Genomic DNA, 24,099 nt, shown 5'->3' with positions numbered 1-24,099 from the left:
ATCACCCAAACTGTACATTTATTTTATTAAACATCACAACTAAAGAACACTCAGTGTCAGACTCTGCCAAGCAATAGTGAGACTGATTAGTGTTTAGTCAGGAAAAGTCCTCCGTATGGTCAACGTAAACATCAGCAGTGTTTCAGCAAGTTTCAGCAGTGAATATAGGGAAACGTTTGGGCTTATGTAATCAGATCTATTATGAAGAAATTTGGCATGAGGGAGACACAATTGTATCCATGGCTGTTCCAATGAAACACATAGGCCTATACAAGTCATATACAGTTAGTGTGCAATAAAATCTAAAGCATTGAGGTAAAATAAGTAATAATGTACAGTCAGCTATTACAGCTATTAACGGTTTCTTTTTATGGTTCTTTTTAGTGGTCATTATACAACTTTTTCTTTTACCAGAATCAAGTATTTCAGAGCAGGGTTACTAGAGGGAAAAAAAAAGAGGAAATCTGAAAAGAAATACTTAAAGTTTGTCAAAGTTAATTTAATACGACATTTTTAATACACTTACTGTACTGAAAATATCAACACTATCTCACGACCAATTCGTACGAATTCGACGCATGATTAAAAAGTGTCTAATTCGTACGACCTCACTCGTACTAATTCGTACGATTTGTCTAAACCCACGTGATGGTTAAGTTTAGGGGTGGGGTAAGGGGTAGGTCATTCGTACGAATTCATACGAATTGGCCAATTCGTAAAATACGTACGATTTAGCAAAATCGTATTAATTCGTACGAGTGAGGTCAAATGAATTGTTACGAATTAGCCACTTTTTAATCATTCGTCAAATTCGTACGACTTGGTCGTGAGATCGGGTTGGAAAATATACATGTAGGCTAATTTACATACACATACTGCACAATGTTTTTGAAAGAAGTCTCTTATGTCCACCAAGGTAACATTGTGATATAATATTATACAATACAGTTCAAAATAATGGTTTCTATTTTAATTAATTATGAAAAGCTAAATTCTCAGCATCATTACTCCAGTTTTCAGTGTCACATGATCCATGATATATATAGCCCTCACTTTCTGTTCATCCCTATTCACTCTCATATCAATGTACAGTTGGCGGGGTTATCCTGTTCTGCTGAGTTTATCATGTGCTGCCGCGTTGCTCCAGTTCTCCTACATTTGTTATTGTGGGAAAAAAAAGATTGTTGCATTAGATCCTGCCTCTCTACTGTCCTTGCTACAACCTCCTGTGACAATAACATGTTGTCTTTTTAATAATGCACTTATTTTTTTCCCCCTCACACTGAAAAATAAATGCGTTGCCTATATATTTTAAGTTACCTGGCATCCAAAAAAAGTTTTTCACAGTTTTTCCTCGTGCATCATTTCTCTTAAGTTTAACAATTAATTAACTGACTGGCAATGCGTTATTATTCAAGGTTGAGGCTGTGTGCAGGATTAATGAAATGATGAGGTCTAATTCTAAATTGAAGTATTTTGACATAGGATGAGAAATGTAATGGATTGCTCTATTAGCAGAGCCTCTCCAAAGCATTTTATCTATCTGAGTGTATTATGTAAGAGAATATGTGTTTAGAATTAAAGGAGAGAGGGGGCAACCTCGTGAGAACCTAATGCAGCATGCCCAAACACAATACACAGATATACAGCCTCAGCAAACTCCCCTGTGACTGCAGGATTGATGTTGTATCCGCAAAGGAACATACCCACTTATGGATCTGGATCCTAAAGGTCAGCATAATTGGCCTCGGCTGTCTCCCCAGCTCTCAAATGCAGGCTGGGGTTCAGCCGCAGTGCCTGTCAAGGCATCCATAAGTGCTGTTCCAGCATCGGCTGTCTCTTGGTTCTAATGAGGATAGTATTTCATGGACACTTTGTGAGCCAATCTCCAATTGCAATGTGCTTCCAATCATTTCAGGTTTCAGAGTTTAGCCGTTTTTATAAAGCACTTACCATAAATTTGCTTACACGGAGTATATAGTGAGAATGGTCGAAAGCCATTTGCTCTTTGCTTTGTACACTACACACACACACATTTCAATCATGGCAAATATTATTAAACAGCTTTTTATTTTTAAGAATGGAATGTACTGTACACAAGCTTTGTCTTTGTCAACGCCCCTTGATTTCTTCAATGATGATTCGTACTATGGTAGCTAAGCTGCGAGTTGTGTCATTGAATAGGAAACGCCCCCCTGATTTCTTCAATAATGCATCGTACTATGGTAGCTAAGCGGCGAGTTACGTCGTTGTATGCGAAACGCCCCCCTGATTTCTTCAACGATGCATCATACTATGGTAGCTAAGCGGAGAGTTGTGTCGTTGTATGTGAAACGCCCCCCTGATTTCTTCAATGATGCATCGTACTATGGTAGCTAATCGGTGAGTTACGTCGTTGTATGTGAAACGCCCCCCTGATTTCTTCAACAATGCATCGTACTATGGTAGCTAAGCAGCGAGTTACGTCGTTGTATGTGAAATGCCCCGCTGATTTCTTTAGTGATGCGTTGTACTATGGTAGCTAATCGGTGAGTTACGTCGTTGTATGGGAAACGTCCCCCTGATTACTTCAATGATGCATCGTACTATGGTAGCTAAGCGGCAAGTTACGTCGTTGTATGGGAAACGCCCCCCTGGTTTCTTCAACGATGCATCGTACTATGGTAGCTTAGCGGCGAGTTGTGTCGTTATACGGGAAATGCCCCCCTGATTTCTTCAACGATGCATCGTAGTATGGTGGCTAATCTGTGATTTATGTCGTTGAATGGGAAACGCCCCCCTAGTTTCTTCAACGATGCATCGTACTACGGTAGCTTAGCGGCGAGTTGTGTCGTTATACGGGAAACGCCCCCCTGATTTCTTCAACGATGCATCGTAATATGGTAGCTAGCTAATCTGTGATTTACGTCGTTGTATGGGAAACGCCCCCCTGGTTTCTTCAACGATGCATCATACTATGGTAGCTAAGCAGCGAGTTACGTCGTTGTATGGGAAACGCCCCCTGGTTTCTTCAACGATGCATCGTACTATGGTAGCTTAGCGGCGAGTTGTGTCGTTATACGGGAAACGCCCCCCCTGGTTTCTTCAACGATGCATCGTACTATGGTAGCTTAGCGGCGAGTTGTGTCGTTATACGGGAAACGCCCCCCTGGTTTCTTCAACGATGCATCGTACTATGGTAGCTTAGCGGCGAGTTGTGTCGTTATACGGGAAACGCCCCCCTGATTTCTTCAACGATGCATCGTAGTATGGTAGCTAAGCGGCGAGTTGTATTGTTGTACGGGAAACACACCCCAGACTGATTGGCCAAAGCAGTCAGCTTTAAAAGACAATACCAGCAGCTCGGAAGAGTTTCACAACTGAACACTGAATATATTAGTGTGTCTTGCCTGCAGAAAATAAAATGACTTCAACAGTTACCTCAACCCGAAAACAACTAAATGGCAAACATGGACTGTCATAATTCTCAGAAGGAGATTTTTGTAAGAGCACCATTAATTTCTGTTTGTCATGTATTGTAGAGGATATTGATTCATCATTCATGCGGTGCTAATGAAAGCCGTATGACAATCCCCTGTTCCTGAGCACTAAAGTAGCACAAACGCTTGTGCGTTTCGGGCATGAGCTCCCAAAAATGTGTGTACCATGTGTGAGCGAGAGTGCACCAATCAGCCCATCGTTGCGGAGTAAGCGATGATTTCATTTTGATCAAAGTGGTGGTGTTCTGGAGCGAAGGCCTGTGGTTTGTTATGGTTCCCTTCAAAATTCCAATTGTTAAAAAGGGGGATGGCAAAAAAGAGTAAATATTATTGCTAACGTGATTTTAGTGGATAATGTTGTCCACATAATCAGAGAGGCAATAGTGAGAATGAGTTTAATTGAGTTTCTATCCTCCAGGCCCTTTGTTGATCACATTTATTTATTAACTTGATACAGTGAAACTCTCAGGCTATTTGTTTATTAACTGATTTATATAACCAATTGACAATTCTGCCATGTCATTTCTAAAGTGTTACGAATTAACCGTCCTCTGAACTGTTTCAGAAATAATATCAGGGCATAATTCTCACAGAAGAGAGAGGACAACATTCACAGAAAGCCATGCAGGGAGGAAAGGAAGTTCTGTTTTTTTTAAACATAGACTAATTCAGTCATTCTGCTGAGATGTAGAGAGGGTTGGCCATATGGACTATGTTTGGCATTACTGTATGTATCTCAAAGACATGACAAAAAAGGGATTGTAAACATCATTTTCCCATAGGCATATTTCGTTTGACATTATTTTGTGTCTGCTTGCTAAGAACCATGCCTCTTTTTTCACTTCCTTTGCTTCAAATTGAAAGCTGTATTTCCTCTTGAGAAATTGTTTTATGTTAACCACATTAGAGAAGTGTGCATATGTATACACCCAATACTACACTAAAATAAAATCCATAAAAATAAATAAATATTCTTTTAATCCTAATACCGAAATGGATATATTTTACAGTATAAATATAATAAATAAAAGCCTATAAATGAACACCGGTGGGTAAGTAACACAAAAAAAACAATTACTAGCTACTCATTGACCTTTCGCCAGCCCCTCCCCCAAAACGGCCATTGTCCAATCACACATCATAGCAACAGTAACTATAGGGGGTGGGGCTCGGCGGAAGGCTAATTACATCTTCAACAGTGTAATTAATTACTCTCTAAAAAGTAATGCATTAGCTACTTATTACTTTCTAAATCCCATTTCAGTCTCAACCAGTTGAACAATATAAGGATAGACATGAAACTGTTCTATTAAGTCCTTCTAATAAATAATATAAAATTGCATAAATTATTCTTGAACTGACCTATTTAGAAGGGAGAAGGTTACATTAAAATTACACTTTTATCATTAGACGTTAAACTGTGATGTTAAATCTATTGTTTAATATAGAACTGTTCAATACAGTTTTTTATGCAAGATGTTTGTTTTTGTTTTGTTTTTTGCTTGTTTTTTTTTTTGTTTTTGTTTTTTATCAGAAACTATTCCCTAACTTGACTTAGGGAAAAGTGATTAAATTACGGTATTAATTACATAGGAATGCATTATATAGGCTACAACACTGTAAATTGTATAATGTATAATGGGTATCTAGCAATTTTAAAAATTGTGCACAACAATATACTTTACATGTGTTTAAGAAAATATAAGGTTCTAGAATGGGTGTTATGTTATGTACATGTTTACAGTGTGTTTCTTGAGTATTTGATATGTCTGCGTGGGTCTGTAGTGGATGGGAGTGACACCAAGGGCTTTTAGACTCCGCCCTCTATGTAAATGAGTCGGTGTGGCGCTGGTGTCCGCGCGCTCAGTCAATGAGCACGGAGACTGGAGGAGTGTCCGACTGTTTACATCTCGTTTCGGGGGGCCGAGAGATATTTTCCTCCAGCATGATGTCGGTGTGGAATTATCGCACTCTCCACCTTTGAGAAATAAACGCGGCCAGCGTTTAAAAAAAAAAAAAAAAAAAAAACAGTGACCCGGCGTTGAGTCATGGGAGGCCAGATAACCCGAAACGCATTGTACGGTGAGGAACTGCGTTAAGGATATACATGCACTCGCTGAATGATGTTGTACGCTCTGCTTCAGCTGTATTGTACATGATAGATTAATAGAGAATTTAGAATGAAAACGTCTGCCTTTGTTAAAACCTGCATATTAGAATACTTGCAAGGAATAGAACACATTCGAGCATAAGTCAAAGACTTAATGTAGACTGTATATAGGTTTCTGGAGATTTTGCGCTCGTGTCAGTGAACGCGCTTTCGACATCAGACGAGTTTCCCCCACAGCAGTTTGAAAGCGTGAGAAAGGGAAGGGATTTTGTGGGGATTCCCTCTGTTGTTGGGAATAAGAAGGATTCACTGGGTTTTCCCACAACGTTTCGTTTTACTAGGTGATTTACATGCCCGTGAAGCAGCTGGCTCAAAAGAGAATCAAATGAATCAATAAATGAATTGTTTGTTTTTGCATAAAAATGCACGGTTGTCGATTACTCAGTGTAGAAAGCCTACAGATATTCCTTGAAATTCATGTTCAGGCTGTTGTGCTACAATATATGTTTTGGCAAGCCCTTCTAACATGTATTTCTTGCTTTGCAATTTCCACTGTAGTAGGCTAACTTATCTGTTTTTATGTCATTGCTTTATAGATAGATAGATAGATAGATAGATAGATAGATAGATAGATAGATAGATAGATAGATAGATAGATAGATAGATAGATAGATGATTTCCGTTGGCCTGCAGGGTGAATAATCTTCCTTGTTGGATGTGTGGCTGTAACTGAAACAGACTGTGAGCAGTTGGTTTATGTAAATCTCTCTGTCTTAATGGCCTGGATGAGTTAATCTGAACCCTTGGATCAGACTCACTTGATCATTAATTCTAACTAAAGCACTATATCCCATCCAATTAGGTAAACCGGGACTCAATATGACAGTCCAGTACGTGTAGTAGCACCTGGTGCACTTGTTCGAAACGTACTGAGTAAACCCCTGAGAAAATGTATGAATTGAAATAAATAAATAATTAAATAAACCACATTGCAAAAAAACACAATCAGCAATATTAGTGCATAAAAAACAGTCAGTTCTGAAATGAAAACATTGCATGTCATTAGAAGCATAAACAAATATTTAAAAGCCATAAAGACACACAAATGGTTGATGGATGCCTTGAACTTGAAATTTATTAAGAAGACAAAAGGAAATTATGTGAAGAGCTGGAAACAGGATTGGGAAATGATGTAAGCCAGATTTTGCGTAACGTTTTGAGGCACAAGCACTCAGTCATTAGCAAGTCATTTCACTCGGCGGCCATCTTTGAAATGATATTTTCAGTCATGCAAGTACAACATCTCTTGAATGGAGAAACATCAAATTCTTTAAAGCTGTTGACCAAGCTTACCATCACCAATAAAATTGACAACAACTCGTGTAAATTTAGTTTAGAAATTTTCAGTGGACCAGCCAATGCGCTTGTGAAGCCATAAGCACGCATCTCTCCCAATGACTACACCAACTGGCGATTGTTTTATTTAGAAGGTGCGACTTTTTCCGTCATAGCTTGTGTTGCACTTTCTCCCATTCATAGTAATATGAGTGCATTGTCTTTGTAGATTTAATGTCTTTGACTAGGCTGCTGTTCTTTGTCTTTATAAAAAAAAAAAAAAAATTGGTCATAACTTTCTGGTTTCTCTTTCCAGTTCTCATTTCTGAGTCAGGGCTTGTTTTTCAGTTCTTGTTGCAGGCTGACAGTGGATATAAATTGCTTATCCGGGAACGCTCGCATCTTTCACCTCAGATATAGTAGATAACAGTGCTTTATCTGATCTTTGTATGAAACCAGAAACCATACAGAGCACGATTGTCTGGTTTGTAGTGTTTGAGCAGGATTGAGACACTACTATATGTTTGTGTGTGTGTGTTTAAGACTGGTGGGTGTTTCTCATGCAACTCTGGAACACATCCTGGCCTCTGAGGCAGGAAAGATATGAATAATTCGGGGTTTTTTTATAAAGCCTGTTAAAAATGGAACATTTGGACAGTTGTTCCCGATATTTCCTACTCCACCTTAAACCGTTAATATGGAAAGTTACATGCAAATTGTCAGTGTACTTGCATGTGTTGTTTTGCATATTAAAATTCTTTTTTTTGTACAATTATATGATTTGCATATGGTTACATAATTCATTTTGTGCAATAAATGGCAATTGTGCAATATATACATTCTTAGTAAGGATGCAACAATATAAAACTGTTGGTTTAACTTAAAAAGTTTCATTGAAACAATGAAGGAGATTGGTTTAATTAACAAAAACTCAAAATATTGGCATTTTACCACATTAGTTGATTTGACAAAAGAAAAAAAGTTGATCAATTCCTTTATATTAGTATTAAAATATGTTATACATAATTAATAATTCTATACTATTTTGTCTAAAAATAACAAAGGTGTTTAAAGTGAATTTAGGCAAAATTTGGTCATTTTTTTTTTTGTTTTAGCAATTGCTAATGGTCTTGTCCACTTCAATGATGTATGCTAAGCTATACTAAAAGTGGTAACGCCAGAACCGGAGATCAAGACTATTAGCATTTCTCAAAAAAAAAAAAAAAAAAATGACCAAACTGTTTTGATATTTTTCCTCAAACCTTTTTCCTAAAAAAAAATTTGATCATTTTTTTTTGTGTGTGTTAGAAATTGCTAATGGTCTTATCCACTTCAATGACGTATGCTAAGCTATGCTAAAAATGGTACCGCCAGAACCGGAGATCAAGACCATTAGCATTTCTCAAAAGAAAAAAAAAATGGCTAAAGTGTTTTGATATTTTTCCTCTTTAAAACTTTTTCCTAAAAAAAATTGGTCATTTGTTTTTATTTATTTTTTTAAATGCTAATGGTCTTGTCCACTTCAATGATGTATGCTAAGCTATGCTAAAAGTGGTACCGCCAGAACTGGAGATCAGCTGAATGGATTTAATAACGGTAAAACGTGGAGTGGAGTATCCATTTTTCCATAAAAAATGTGGAGTATCCCTTTGAGCATTAGATCATGGCAAAGGTAATCTAAATGTAAAAATAGGAGAAATGAGCATGGACAATTTAAACATCCAACACTAGCCAATATCCAGCTGAAAACCATTATTATTATGTAAACTTATGCAAATCAAATGGTGGCACAAATCAGAATAGACCAGGGGTGTATTTCCAACGTGTTCTCATCCTAGGGCATCATATACTGACACTTTTGAAATTTCATCTAAATCCAACGCACACTTTAGCGTCAATATAACACGCACTCGGGATGAGAACGGGCTGGTATTTCCCAAAAGCATCATTAGCCAACTATGGTTGCAAGTTCCATTGATCTCCATTTGTAACGACGGAACTCGCGATCATAGCTGATTTTGGGAACACACCCCATTACGACACTGATATTAATTCCATGCATCCCCAGTTCGTACTCATCATTGCTGAATCAGTTACTCGCTGCTAATTTGTTTATAACAGCACGGAAAGTATTGTAATTACTGAATCAATTACCAAAGTGTTTTTTTTTTGAATCCACAGTACGACAGCTGCACAAAAATAACATGAGGAAACTGTTAGCACTGGAGTTTGTTTGGACTGGGACTTTTAATGGGGCATGTTGGGATTGATTATTAGTGATTGGTTGACAAGCAGACAAGGAGTCAATGCGCTGTAGTGACAGATTATTGTAAGGCAAACAGAGGAAGTGCCCTTATCTGTATTTCCTGCTGTGGTTCCACGGCTCAGTTAGTGTGTTGTGTCAGAAACATATGTTTGCAGGTCAGGTGCTGATGCTGCTAAGTAACCGTCTGCTGCACCTCGGCTGAGCACAACATCCTTGATGAGTCACTTAATCCTCGCTCTCACCGCAGAAATCAAATGACACCCCCCACACACTGGTGTTTGTGTATACGGATCAGATCACCTAGCCAGCCGGACAGCGCTTAATATGTTCACTCATTCACGAGACTTTACTTTATAAGATAGTTGCTAGCTGGCTTCAGGACACAATTACAAACACGGACATCCACACCCCAGGAACCAAAAATAAAACTGTTAATAATTGCACTAAATAATACAAATAATGTCACTAAAAATTTGCTTTTTATTATAAATAAAAAAATGTTTTTAAAAATGTTCTAATTTTACATTTAGATTCACTTCTAGATTGCCAACTAACACTCATTTAAAAGGATAGTTAATTTTGAAATTAATTTTTGGTATGTTTTAGCTTACCTCAAGAGCATCCAAGATGTAGGTGTCTTTGTTTCCGCAGTATTTTCAATTTTGATATTTTTAGGTCAAACCGTTTGTGTCTGTCAGTCATATAATGGAGGTCTATGGTCACCACCTCAAAGAGCATGCACAGAGAAGTCCAAATTAAACATGATTTAATGACTCGCAAAAGTAAGTACACATTGATGGCCTAAGACACGAAACGAGCGGTTTGTGTGGGAAAACGAACAGTATTTATATCGTTTATACCTCTTGTAACCACAGCCACGTCCAAATGATCTGAGGGCGCTGGCGCTTTGTGGCTGTACTAGTGAATACTCTCTGAGGTGGTGACCATAGAGCAATTCAATAGCAATGCCAAATGTTTAGATTATCTCAAAATGAATAACCATTGTAACTAAATTACTGATTATAACTTAAATTGTGGTAATAACTTTAAACACTTTTATTTTAGTGTTTTATTTTAAATTTATTTAAACAAAATATTATAGAATTATAATATCGGCAATTCATCGGTTATCGGCACTGCTAGAATATTGTTGCCTCCCTAAAATGAAATCCCATACAATATATTTATATATCATAATCACTATACATAATTATTTAAAATAGTGTGATAACTAAATTAACTTTAAACACTTTTATTTTACGGTTTTATTTTGGATTTATTTAAACAAAATATTATAGAATTATAATATCGGCAATTTATCGGTTATCGGCACTGCTAGAATATTGCCTCCCTAAAATAAAATCCCATTCTATATATATATATATATATATATATATAATGTACAATGGGGGAAACAAGTACTCAACACCTCAACATTTTGTTTTATTATTAAACACACTTTCAATGCAATTCACATGAAATTTTGACGAGACATTAGAATTAACTCAAGAAACCATACCCCCCAGTCAGAAAAAATACAAATATAAAACATCATATCATAGCAATGCTGTATAAATTGTTCAGTGTATATATACTGTCCAAGTACAGTGAACAAAATGTTCTCTCTACTTGTTCAGTGATAGGCTAAAATATTTTTGGTAATGTTCTGAGCTGTTGTTTAAATGTGAAATAAATAAACAGACAGTGATGCATTCTTCTAGTGTTGATGCTTGATACTAAGTGACAGCGTGTGTGTTCTCTGATTGATGTGTGTGACGACACTTGAGCGAGGGTTTTGTATAAACCAGAGGCCCAGAGGGTGTGTGCTCAGTCAGGTGAAACTCCCTGTTATTCAGGGAAGTTGTTTTTTTTTTTTTTTTTTTTTTGGGGGGGGGGGGGGGTGGGTGGTGGGAGGGGGACCAGAATAACTATTAGCATATGAATCTTTAGCCAAGCCTGCAGCCATGGTGACTGATGTGTTGTGGTCACATGACATGCCTCTCACCTCAGATGGATTAGCACTGTAGTTGCCAGCCAAGTACAACTCTTCTTAAGATGCCGATTCCAGCTCATCTCACACTCATGCTGCTGTTTTATATACTTTTATTTAAACATTTAAGCATTTTTTTTCTATTTTTTTACAGTAGCCTATTTGCCATACCAGCCATGTTTTTCAGATAATATTTCAAATTGAACTGTTTAATGTTTCAGGAAAAACAGATTCTCAAGTAGATTATTTACTTTCTGGTGTCTGGTACCTAAAAACAGCTTTAATCATGAAGTTATATTGAGTATCAGAACACATGTACTTACAGTAGCACACTTAATATGATTACAGACAGCTAATTCCTAGAGAATAGATAATAGATTTAGAAGCAAGGACAATGCGTGACATAATCAAACAAAACACATTTCTAATGACAAAAATTTAATTTAAAGCAATACCATTGAAAATATTTTTCAAATCAAAACTATATTTACAACCTGATGTTTTCATGTTGTGAACTTCTTTTACTATACTAAAAATATATTCACTTATGTAAACAATATCATAATTTCTTCAATGAGCTGATGTGGCTTGTTGAGCCTGCAGCTTTCCCAGACCTGGCAGACCAAACACACTAGAAATGCATATTACGAAGAAAAAACATTGAAAACGCTTGGCACATCTAAAATGACTTTACTAGTTGTGTCCCAAATGATGCACTATATACTTATGCACTATGTATTTATTATATACGGTTATATTAAAGGAGCTGAATGTAAGAAATGTATTTAAAATAATCCTAAAATGGCCCTGATATGTCACTAGACATTAAGAAATCGTGTTCATATTTCAAATACCTATATCACTGACAACAGTAGTCCAGCCAGGATATTGTCATTTAAAAAGTGAAGTTGCAGCCCTTGACTTTATTTAACAAATTAGAATTGAGTAATAATTATTCAAATTAATTCCTTAAAAGTAAACCATTTAAAATGAGTAAAACTTACACAAAAAAAACTTACATTTAAGTCACCATTGTGGTGATCAGTGTTTGTTTTACGTTTCTCCTTCAGTGATTCTGATTGTTAACATCAGGTGTCTTCAATGTTGGCAATATAAAATAAAGAGTTCTTAATTAATCTTTAACGTCTGTCTGTTATTCAGATATTTTTGTTTATTTTATTTTTTTTTGGTGTAAACATTACTCATTTTAAATGGTTATCTTTTAAGGAATAATTTGATTAATTATTACTCAATTCTAATTTGTTCAATTTAATTAATAATATTGCTTGTAATTTGTTCCCACAATTTTATTGATTAGATAAAGCATATTCATTTTTTACAGTGCTGCTCTACGGTGATTTGAAAGTGATTGCAGTACCAGTTCTGGCCACAATCTTACATACGGCTCCTTAAACATTTAACATCAGAGTCTGATGTATTTAAATCTGCGACAGTTGAGCGCATGAAGTGTCCAACATTCCACACTTAGTTTTTTTCGGTTATTTGGTGCATCATCCGGGTATTTAAAGTGCACTTTTCTATTTGGAATGTTCAGTGTAAACACACTACTCGCACTATTTATACTACAAAACCCCATAGAATAGTGGATAAGTACACAAATTGGGACGCACCTACTGTCGTTTTACACAGATTAAACAGAACAGATTTTGCACTGAGTATACTTGGCTGGAGTCTTTGCCTCCTCGTGATGCACATAATCAAATACTTTCTCTCCTTTGCAAGTCACTTTGGAACAAACTTTCTGTATATTCAGCAAACGAAACTGTGGAGAGTGAGCCTCGGGATGTTCTGTTTGTGAAAACGGCCTTTTGAGGGCTGCAGGCCAAGCAGATTTATTTGAACATTAAGTGTATGCGAGTGTCTGTGATGTGAGGTGTTACACATACAGTAACATGACATTCTCTCACCTATAGTCAGACATCTGAACCTGCCCTGAGCATGTCTGCATGGTAATGAGGATGTAATGGGGATAAAGATAGCAGCTACCTGACAACCTTACACAGCGAATTTAAACCTGACCTTAGCACTTGGAAATCCTCTTCAATGCAAGTAAAAAATAAAAGAAATAATGAAACACAAATTATTTACTATTAACACATGTGTGCTTTACTAAACCTGTTTATGATCTAAAAGCCCTTTAAAGATCCATCCATTTAATGGTTTCACATACAATTGAATATATACACTATTGGTCAAAATTTATTTTATTTTTTATGCACTTATGGCTCAACGAGGCTACTTTATTTGATCAAAAAGTACAATTACAATTGAAAAGAAGCAATATAACTATTTTTAACCCTGATAATAATATGAAATGTTTCTTGAGCACCAAATTAGCAAATTAGAATGATTTCTGAAGGATCATTAACTGCTTAAAATTCAGCATTGGCATCACAGGAATAAATTACATTTAAATATATTATAATAGAATTTTTTTTTTTTATGAATTAAGGCCAGTATCACTAATGTTAGTAAGATATGTCAATGTTTCGACTGCGTTAACAATTTTCACATTTGTATCATTAGTAGGGATGCACCAATATGAACATTTTGGCCGATACCGATAACCGATAATTCTTTATATTTGAAAGCCGATAACTGATATATCGGCCGATAAATCTAAATCCAATTTTTATATAATTTTTGAAAGCCTGATTGCAAAAACAAAAGTGTCACAATTAAAATCCGTCCCCTAACACAATTATAATGTTCTCATTATAATTTCATGTAGCCGATATGACAGCACATTTTGCTCTTAACTATATTAAGATCAATCATGTTGAACAGTGCGCATCTTAAGTGTCTCAGGTCTCAAGTGTTGAAGGAAATAATTCATTATTTATCAGCTTTAATATATCAGCCAAATTTTATAATCGGGCCGATAACGATAACATAAAAATGAGCAAATATCGGCCGATACCGATATGGTGGCCGATATATCGTGCACCCCTAATCATTAGATATTTGAATAAGTTGAACCCAATACTTCACTGGCACGCAGTGAATTCTGGGGTAGACAAGCCGCAAATGATCCATCTGTGGTATCCTTCATTGCACAAGAAACAAAAAAACGCATTTGGAGGCCATCTTTGTAGGAGCCTTCGTTTTGGGACAAGGATGTGGGCAGACATTAGCATTGTTACTTCTGTGGAAATTGCGTTATATATTTGTAATTCAGAAAGCTCTAGATTATTCATATGCTCAAGTGTGTTGATTCAGGCCCTCCAAGCTGTTCTTTATGGAATAAACTTATGTAAGAAACATCTTCTGTCCATTGGTTACCTTAAAAAAGAATGTGGTTACCATAGAAATAGCAGCATTATGATGTGTTCGGTAGCCCAGGGTGGAATCTGCTTGTGTGCTGGGCTATGTCACTGGTGGCTTCAATTACTTACAAAGAGTGTTTGTGTTTCTGCATGTCCGGTCCTGTTACTTTTTATGACTTAAGTGCATCTTATGTAATAAAATTTAGGATGACAACAGAAATGTATTAAGGGCTGCTCACAACACATTTTTAACAGAGAAAAATGTGGGTTGGGATTTGATGAATCATACACGTCAGTGTTGCATTATAGAATGGAGCCAGACTTAATATAAGTTTGCTAAATCAATACCTATTTATTTTTTTCTTTGGATTTAAAGGAGTAGTTTACTTTTCAAAAAACTTTTGCTGATAATTTACTTACTCACCCCCATGTCATCCAAGATGGCCATGTCTTTCTTTCTTCAGTCAAAAAGAAATTAAGGTTTTTGATGAAAACATTCCAGCATTTTCCTCCATATAATGGACTTCACTGGGAACCAAACGGTTCAAGGTCCAAAAGACAGTTTCAGTGCAAACTGAAAACTGTTCAATGGGTTTTAAACGATTTCAGACGATGAATAAGGGTCTTATCAAGCAAAACGATCGCTCATTTAAAAAAAAAAATGTAACAAAGTTTAAGTTTTATAAGCTCAAACGCTCACCTTGCTCTGTAGGCTACTGCGATGCACGTTCGTGACTCACCTGTTCAAACTCGTTCATCAAAATGAACGAATCTTTTTGACAATCAATCGTATTATCAATAGCGTTCTATCCATCCATCTATCCTTCTATGCATCTATCTATTGTATAACCTTCAACACTTCTTTCTTTCTTTTTCTGACAAAATGTTAATATATATATTTCAACGGTTAACGGTTTGAATAAATGACGTTTTGCAAATTGAAAAACATGCGTCCAGTTGGCACAATGTCGCATTTAGAGACATCCTTGAGAGGTTCCAGCTTATGGCTTTCCTATCTACATTCATTCATGTCCAACATTCACAGAGTTGGAACGGGGTTCCTTTAACAAGATAACACACCCTCACAGGTCCGTAGCGGCACGGTTGGAGGAGCGTCCAGTTATGACACCAGTCCTCTCAGCTATTGTGGCTCCCATGAAACTGATAGTGGGCAATGACATGTTTCCTGAGCAATGCAGATAAGGCTACACTGGTCACTACCAGACAAGAGAATATAGACTAGAAATATTTGTATAATATCTCGCCATGTAAATAGCCTATGTGAACCATCATATGATAAAACAATCGCCACGTTCATTTACTTTTCAGACTTTGTACGTTGCATACATGTGTGTGTGTGTGGGCAGGTCTGTTTGCGGACGGATACTGTGTATAACACTCATAGTCTGAGCACACTGAAATGAATACATTAGCAAACACAAGAGCTGCAGCTGTCAGACAGAAAATGGAGGTTAAGTAGCAGCTCATGTTCCTTAGCAACGCTGTCATGGCGAGAGTTTCTGTTTTCTGCTGAGCTGAGTTCAGCTTTCGCTTCATCTGTACACATAGGGAAAGTTGGTCCCAGATCAGTGTAAAATCTCTCAAGGTTTAGGCCCTGTTTACACGAGAACGCTCGCGGGTGAAAACGTAAAAATATTTTATCGGATGTGCATGTCGTTTACACGGCGACGGCGTTTTTGGGGCTTAAAAACGCAAAAAAGTGAAACCGCCGCTCCACCGCCGCTCCACCGCCGCGTTCCCGTGTAAACGGTAAAAACGCAAAGCTCTGCTTGACAGTGAAGGTTGTAGCCTACGCCGGCGCGCGGGCTTGGTGTTGTTGTAGTATGCACTCTTAGCCGCCTGGAGTGCATACTACAGTGAATTACACAGACTTTTGCGTCACCATCTGCACGCGAATTTCACACCCAAAACGCTCGTCTAAACGCAGAATAAAAAGTGATAACGCAACGCCACTTTTGCGTTTTCTCTTCAGAATCGTTTCCGTGTTAACATAGCCTTAATCTACAAAAAAAAAAAAAAAAATCCCCACTTTGGGTCTAGGTGGAAGACATGTTGCAGAACTAGTTAAGGTGCGGCGTTACAGTAAATGTTCAGTCAACAACTGAGGTCCATTATTCCAAATATTTCAATTAAAAATGTATTTAAATGAACATGAAATCAAAATTGGCCCTATTGTCATTCTTAATTCCTGGTCTTATTATGAATTATTCATTGCTCCATCAAAATGAACAAATCTTTTTTCATGTTATGAACGAGTTCGAACAGGAGAGTCACGAACGTGCATCACAATATACAGAGCAAGCTGACAATTGAGCTTATAAAACTTAAACTTTGTTATTTTTTTGAGCAATTGTTTCGCTTGATAAGACCCTTATTCATCGTCTAAAATCTTTTAAAGCCCTTTGAACAGTTTGCACTGAAACTGTCTTTTGGACCTTGAACCGTTTGGTTACCCGTGCTTCATATGGAGACAAATCCTGGAATGTTTTCATCAAAAACCTTAATTTCTTTTCGACTGAAGAAAGAATGAAAAAAGCTTTTTTAAAAGTGAACTACTCCTTTAAGACTGAGCATGCCTGTGTTTCCTGCAACTCTATTCAGGAGTGGAGCTTTACACACACACTTGTATGAAAGCACACACATTTGAGGTGTGAGTGAAGAAAAAGACTGCATAAGAGAAAGACTGCCTGTTATGAATTAATACAGTGACAATCAGTCAACTCAATTTTCAATTACGTGACTACAAGCAAAGACAAATCAGCAGTGCAACATACTGTACTATCCAATTCGTAAACGAATTGCAATAATCAAATGCTCTAGGAAACGCTGTAGCACTTAATGCTTCAGTACTGAAATTGTGCAGTTCAGTGCAGCCTATTGGGAAGAAGATGTATCAGATTTATTACAAAACTAAAAATGCTGTACATAAATGGGGTCAGACAAATCTCGCCATGCAAGGGCTGATGCTATTTTACGCGGTTCATTGATTTGAAAGTAAAGGCCAGGCTTTAGTCATACTGAGCTGGGGGTCTAAACAGAGAAGACTTATTTTCACACCATTATGTAGTTTTATCATGTTATCATTTGCAGTATTCAACCATATCGACAGACCATGGTTTATAAATCGTCTTTCTGTCTCTCTTCTAGACTCTCTGGGCGGTCCGTTCCCCTCAACAGCTCACCGATGCCACCACAAACCGAAGCGCTGTTTACCCTTGCATCCGTGCGGAGGTGTCCCCATTAGCCCCCTTCTCTTCCACCCCAATGCTAAAGGGTCTCAGATAGTCATGGATCTATCACAGAGGAGCGTCAAACGCCAGGCCAGCTTCTGCAACGCAATCACGTTCAGCAACCGGCCCATTGCTCTTTATGAGCAGGTCCGCTTAAAGGTAAGAACAAGGATGGGAATAGATGAATCTAGGGGGAACTGTGGGATAATCTAAGGGGGATGGTGGGTCCGGATTACTCAAGTAGACGACACACAAGGTGTATGTGAACATTTCCAGCAAAGAAAAGAAATCTCATCAATATTTTTTAAATGTTTTTTTTTTTTTTTTTTTTGTTAAAATTTGAAATGGGCAACAACTAATTGCTATTAATCACATCCAAAATAAAAGTTTGTGTTACATAATACATGTGTGTGTGTACTGCGTATAATTATTTTGTATAGTTAAATACACAAATGTGCATGTATATATTTAAGAAATATATGCATGTGAATACTGTATTTATACATAATATATTATTATATATATATATTATATATATGTAAACACAAACTTTTATTTTGGATGCAATTAATCATGATTAATCGTTGCCCAGCCCTAGAATATGTAACCCATAACTCATAAATAGAGATGCACCAATGTATAGTGGATATAATTATAATACCGATTGTCAGCCGATAAAAGCAATTATTTGTTGGTGTTATGCTGATGCCAAAATTCGAATATGTCGAATATGCAAGTTTGATCATGGTTCAAACTCTGGATTTGAGGAACACTTCTCTAGCGTATGTGTAAAACAAAGTTTACTTTAGGGAAATATATTTGAAAACATTCATGAAATTCCGTTTGTTTCCACAAGAGAAAAATTCACATGAATTTTTTTTTTGGCTGCAATAGCATTTTCTTTTCTGGTCTTTCTAGTTTGCCGTCCTATCTTCACTGTACTTTAAAAGCACCACTCTAGAGAAGTTGCGCTGCGCACGTTCCCTCTTCCTATGTCAACGCAGTAAAAATCTAAAATAAACACTCCAATCTGGACCAACCAGTTATTCAACCAACATACACAGACGGTTTTGAGTGTAAACTCACTCATTAGTCAAGTTCTCAATACTGGTATTCTCAGTAACGTAGGGCTGCTGTGACATAAGTCATTGTGTTCTTGAATTGTTTGTAGGGCTCATTCCTGGAGTTACTGTAAATCAAATAAAACAGAGCGTCTCTAGTCTAAACACACCACATGACTGCCTCATACAGCCCCTGAATTGTCCGCTACGCTCAACCATTTATGATCATCACAAAACATGCCCCCTGTTTGGCCTTCAGCACTGCTACAGAAGGAAATATTAGAGCTAACTTTGATGGAATTAAATTTTAAAAGGTTTTAAAAGAAAGAACTAGAACCTTTTCCAATAGGAAAGAAAAAAACACAAATGAAATGTAACAAAAATGAGATTAAATAGAGTGAATTAAGAGTTGTGTGTTTGGGAAACTAAATAAATTTTGGTGCTGCTAGTGGCACACTGCACCTTTTAAAAGTAGCTTCAAAAATTTCTGTGCAAAGTGCATATTAGTACCTTAGTGTAGTAATATATACCCTTAAAGTACTATGATGAACCTTTTAGGTTACAGAGATTCCCCTTTAAAGGAGAATTCTGGTCAATTTTAACATTGAGCTCATTTTTGTACATTTGGTGTGCTGTTAGTACAGACGAAAACAACAAAAATTGGTGTTGTCATTACAAGTGAAGTCCTCGGTCGAAGTCCACAGTAGTCGATTGTCGAGTTCGTGCGCGCGATCATTGGTAACTAAGGCTACGTTCACACTGCAGGCTGAAACGACCTAATTCTGATTTTTTTGCCCCTATGCGACCTGTATCTGATTTTTTTCGTGACAATCTGAACGACACAGATCCGATCTTTTCAAATGCGACCCAGGCCACTTGGGTATGTGGTCCAAATCCGATATGTATCCGATCTTTTGAAATGCGACTTCAATCTGAACGGTCAGATCACATACAATATATCCGACCCGCATATATATCTTTCTATAGAGCCTTCCAGGCGAAAACCTGGCTAAAACACATGTAAACATGCCTTAAAATGTAGCGAGAAAAAACACCCAAATCTGGCAACACCAGCCACCAGTGTCGCACTGCGGCCGCCGGCGACAAAGCAAGGAGCGCCGAGGACGCGCACTATCAATTAAACGGGTTTTATGACGAGGCCGGCGAGGATCGAAAAAATCTTACATTTATGTGCAAACTTTGCCCGTCGATAAAATAATTATTGTCTGTGTTTGTATGGGCTGTGGCAATAATAATAATAAAACAAAAGCTCGCAACATATGGAAAAAAAGAACTATTCCCCAAACAACAAGTGACGTCGTTGACCGTTGATTACTCTTCTGCGCATGCGGGTCACTTCTAGGTCATTTCACGTTCACACGGGAGATCACAAAATGCCGCATTTAATCGGAAATGTGAACGGCCTTGCAAAAAAATCGAATTTTTTCAAAAAATCGGAATTGAGCGTTAAGCCCTGCAGTGTGAACGTAGCCTAAGCTGTCAGCCGATGACGGTGCTGTGTGGTGTTCTGAGAATATCAGCTCAAATGGATAGTTCATCCGAATCAGATGTTGAACATCATTTAGTTACCAATGATCGCGCGTGCGAACTCACCAATCGACTACTGTGGACTTCGACCGAAAACAGGAAGTGAATGGTATGTGAGCTGGCTGAATTAACATAATTTTATTAAAATCTTTCACATCTACTGCAGTCAGATTGACCGTGGTCACTCTTAATAACACCACTCACATGGTTGTGCACTTGTAATGACAATTCAAGGATGTTAAGAGGCTAAAAGCAGGTTTAGAACTTGCCCCATTGAAGTCAACAGGGTGCGAATTTTAAAAAGAGGATAACACGGTGTAGGCAACACCGATTTTTGACGTTTTTGTCTGTACTGACAGCACTCCAAATGTACAATGAAAAATGAGCTCAGTGGCCCAGTGACAAACTGCTGTATACCTAAAGGTACAACCTTTGCACATTTTTCATCAACATTTCTATGCTATGCAGTGACTCGTAAAGAACACCGTCGTATGTCGTAATGATAACAGATCTATCTTTCCCTGTCTTTAGATAACTAAAAAGCAGTGCTGCTGGAGTGGCGCTCTCCGACTGGGCTTCACGTCTAAAGACCCGTCTCGAATCAACCCCGACAGTCTACCCAAATATGCCTGCCCTGACCTGGTATCCCAGAGCGGCTTCTGGGCCAAGGCCCTTCCAGAAGAGTTTGCAAATGAAGGAAACCTCATTTCCTTTTGGGTGGATAAAAAAGGGAGAGTATTTTATCGCATCAACGATTCCAGCCCCATGCTGTTCTTCAGCGGCGTTCGGACCACAGAGCCACTGTGGGCCCTTATAGATGTCTACGGTCTGACCAGAGGAGTGCAACTGCTGGGTGAGAAAAACGAAATACTGTACATCAACCATCTGTTTTTAAATTGGAAAAACCCAACGTGCATCGTTAATTGCCACATGCAATGCAATGATTTACACAGGGTTTGATTTAACAATTTACTGAGAAATTTGTTATGTTTGAGTGGCTATGAGTGAATCCAACAGTTTTTCGAAGAATGGTGAAAATTAGACATTGAACTGTAACCATAAACTTCAACTGACAATTTGAGTTTCCTCCCAAATTCTTGTCATTTAAGGCCCTTTGTCTATGAAAACCTGCTAATCAAGCAATTCTTTGCACGTATGTGTAAGGCTGTTGCCTGTCTCCTCCCAATGCAAGCCATTCTGCTTGAGTTAACTCACTTAAAGTTCTTGATAGAAGAAAAACTCAATCCAACATTAGTTCTGGGTTGATGACGCTAAACACACAGCCGAATTAGCGCATCCGACTCAAAAAGAACCAAATGAGCCGGTTCAACCAACTGTCGAGTTTGCCGAGGATGACGAGTGAGTTGTGTGTGTATTACCTAGGACTTACTTGAATGAGCCTGATGTGCAATGTAAGTTTCTTAAATAACAAACAAAATGTAATTTACTCATTAAGTTTAATTAAATAGGCCTACATTCTTTTATTAAAACATACCTGACCACAAACACTGAATGAATGAAATGAAAAGCAATAATCACTAATATGTAAAACTTAATTTGAATGTTTCAATATGCGGTGACACATACTGAATGACTTTATTTGTATGTCATTGATATGACATGAAACTGAGTAGTTAGAAAAGCGATGAATAGTGAATGACGTAAGAAATCGAAAATGAATCGAACTTTACATCACTAATCTTTGCCCCCAAAGCTTGTTCAGTCCTGTATACCTCTTTGTGGGATCGACATTTCATTCAGTAACATTAACCAGTTTTGATTTATATTCTGTTGAATGTTTGATGATCTCATAGCTTTCATGTGTGTAAGCAATGATGCGTTATAGCGCCCCCCTACCATAAAACAGTCAAAACATGGATTGCCAGAAAAACTCATCAATGGCGGGGAAACGTTGGTCATAAAACCAGAAAAATCTCTGAAAGATTTAAGTGGGGGAAGATTTTTCATTTATCAATTTTTGTGCTTTTTTACTTTAGTTAAACTCAAAAGATAAACTAGTTAAACTCTGAAACTCCAACAGGAAAAAAAAAAAGTTTTGAACGAATCATTCAGACCAGTTATGTGTGAACTGAATTAATTCATTGTTCATTACATCTCTGAACTAGGGTGCAAATTTCCTCAAATTGGCATTTTTTTCCCTGTGTAAAGCAATTAGAACTTACAATATGTGCTAATAATTATAAAGTTGTCTTGAAAACTTTAGAAATGTTTTTTTTTTTTGACTGTTTACGCAAGTGTGCGATCAAGAATAGCTCTTGCTCCAAACACACAGTAAATCAGAGAGCTTAAACTTGAAGCCAGTGGTCTGGATGTATTGTTGTATATAATCACAGTCAACACTGTCATGAGCAGAACATACCATACGCCATGCTTTGATGTACCGCTGTGTGTACGGGTGACTGTGCTTGAAGTGGAGGTTCGGCGGTAAGAGGCGAGACATTCACATCTCACACGCATACATACAGCAGGCTTTAATGCTGTCATCCCCCAGGGTTAATTATAGAACCAGGTCACATACACCAGAGATAGCTCCATTTATCCTAATTGAGCACTGTGGCAATTGACGGCAGCCTCTCTGTCTGCTATCTGTCCACGGTTGTGGGATGTGTTTCGTTACGTGTGCGAGTAACATTATCTGTACCTTTGCCTCACAACGACAGTGTAGACATGCACTGCTGAACTTGTGTTCTTCGAAGGTCTACTGTCACGCTGAAGCAAAAGAATGTGTGCGTGTGTGCTGTACTTTTCCACACTGCATATACAGTCAAACCAAAAACTATTCAGACACTAGATATAATTTTTGATTTTTTTACAAGTGGATATATATATATATATATATAGTGCAGGACATACAATATAGTTCTATACTACAGACTAGGGATGCACCGATATGAAAATTTTGGCCGATACCGATATATCGGCCGATAAACTTAAATCCAAATTTTTATCTAATTTTGAGAGCCTGATTACAAAAACAAAAGTCTCACAATTAAACCCATGTCCCAAGCGCACGATTATGTTCTCATTATAATGTTGTATAGCCGATATGACAGATTTGCATTGCACATTCTCATTTTTTCATTATCATATTTCAAGAAATTCAAAAACATAAACAGTGCTCCACAAGTGTCTCAGCTGAAGGGAATAGTACATTATTTATCGGCTTTAATATATCGGCCACGTTTTCTCACCAGGCCGATAACGATAACATTAAAAATGAACGTATATCGGCCGATACCGATATCTTGGCCGATATATCGTGCATCGCTATAGTTCATTTATGTAAGTGAGGATAGCAAAATAAAGTAAACTGTGACATATTATATCTAAAAATGCTTCATACAGTAGACTACTAATAAAATGTATACAGATTCGGGACCAAAAATGATTCAGACCATGTGTGGCTTAAGTGTTTTTTCTTTAATTGCTAATGTGACCTTTCCACACACCACACACTGAACAAAATTAAGCATTGCCGGGTTATTGGTTAACCTAAATTAGCATTATCTAATTCTGTACTTATATTTAACAGCTGACAGCTATTCAGACTTTCTAACAGAAGGATGGCCAAAACCAGTGATTTGATAACTCTTAAGTTCTTATCATATTTTATTACCATTTTCTAAACTATAGCGAATAAACTGAATAATATGGTGTCTGAATAAATTTTGGTTTGACTGTTTGATTTATTAGCCGCCTATATTAGCAGATAACAGCACTATCCATGTAAGCAGCACGGTGTAAGATTCGG

General features: G+C 37.3%; 1 protein-coding gene across 2 annotated transcripts in view; it reads left to right on the top strand.

Annotated features, from left to right (window-relative positions):
* neurl1aa (neuralized E3 ubiquitin protein ligase 1Aa) overlaps window positions 1-24,099 on the top strand; it is a 69,283-nt gene that overhangs the window by 22,516 nt on the left and 22,668 nt on the right. Inside the window, exons 1-3 of one of the 2 annotated variants that reach the window (XM_039681819.2) lie at window positions 5,313-5,561; window positions 17,636-17,877; window positions 20,859-21,180. In XM_039681819.2, coding sequence (XP_039537753.2) covers window positions 5,528-5,561; window positions 17,636-17,877; window positions 20,859-21,180 — 598 coding nt within the window. In that variant the 5' untranslated portion in view covers window positions 5,313-5,527. Of the gene's footprint in view, window positions 1-5,312; window positions 5,562-17,635; window positions 17,878-20,858; window positions 21,181-24,099 lie in introns of those variants that run through there. The other variant, XM_039681818.2, reaches the window with a different exon arrangement.

This window comes from Pimephales promelas, chromosome 6 (genome assembly GCF_988280905.1).
Source record: "Pimephales promelas chromosome 6, fPimPro1.hap1.1, whole genome shotgun sequence".
NCBI classification, from domain to species: Eukaryota; Metazoa; Chordata; class Actinopteri; order Cypriniformes; family Leuciscidae; genus Pimephales; species Pimephales promelas.
Note: the sequence above shows the minus strand (reverse complement) of the source record. Positions and strands in the feature narration are given on the sequence as shown.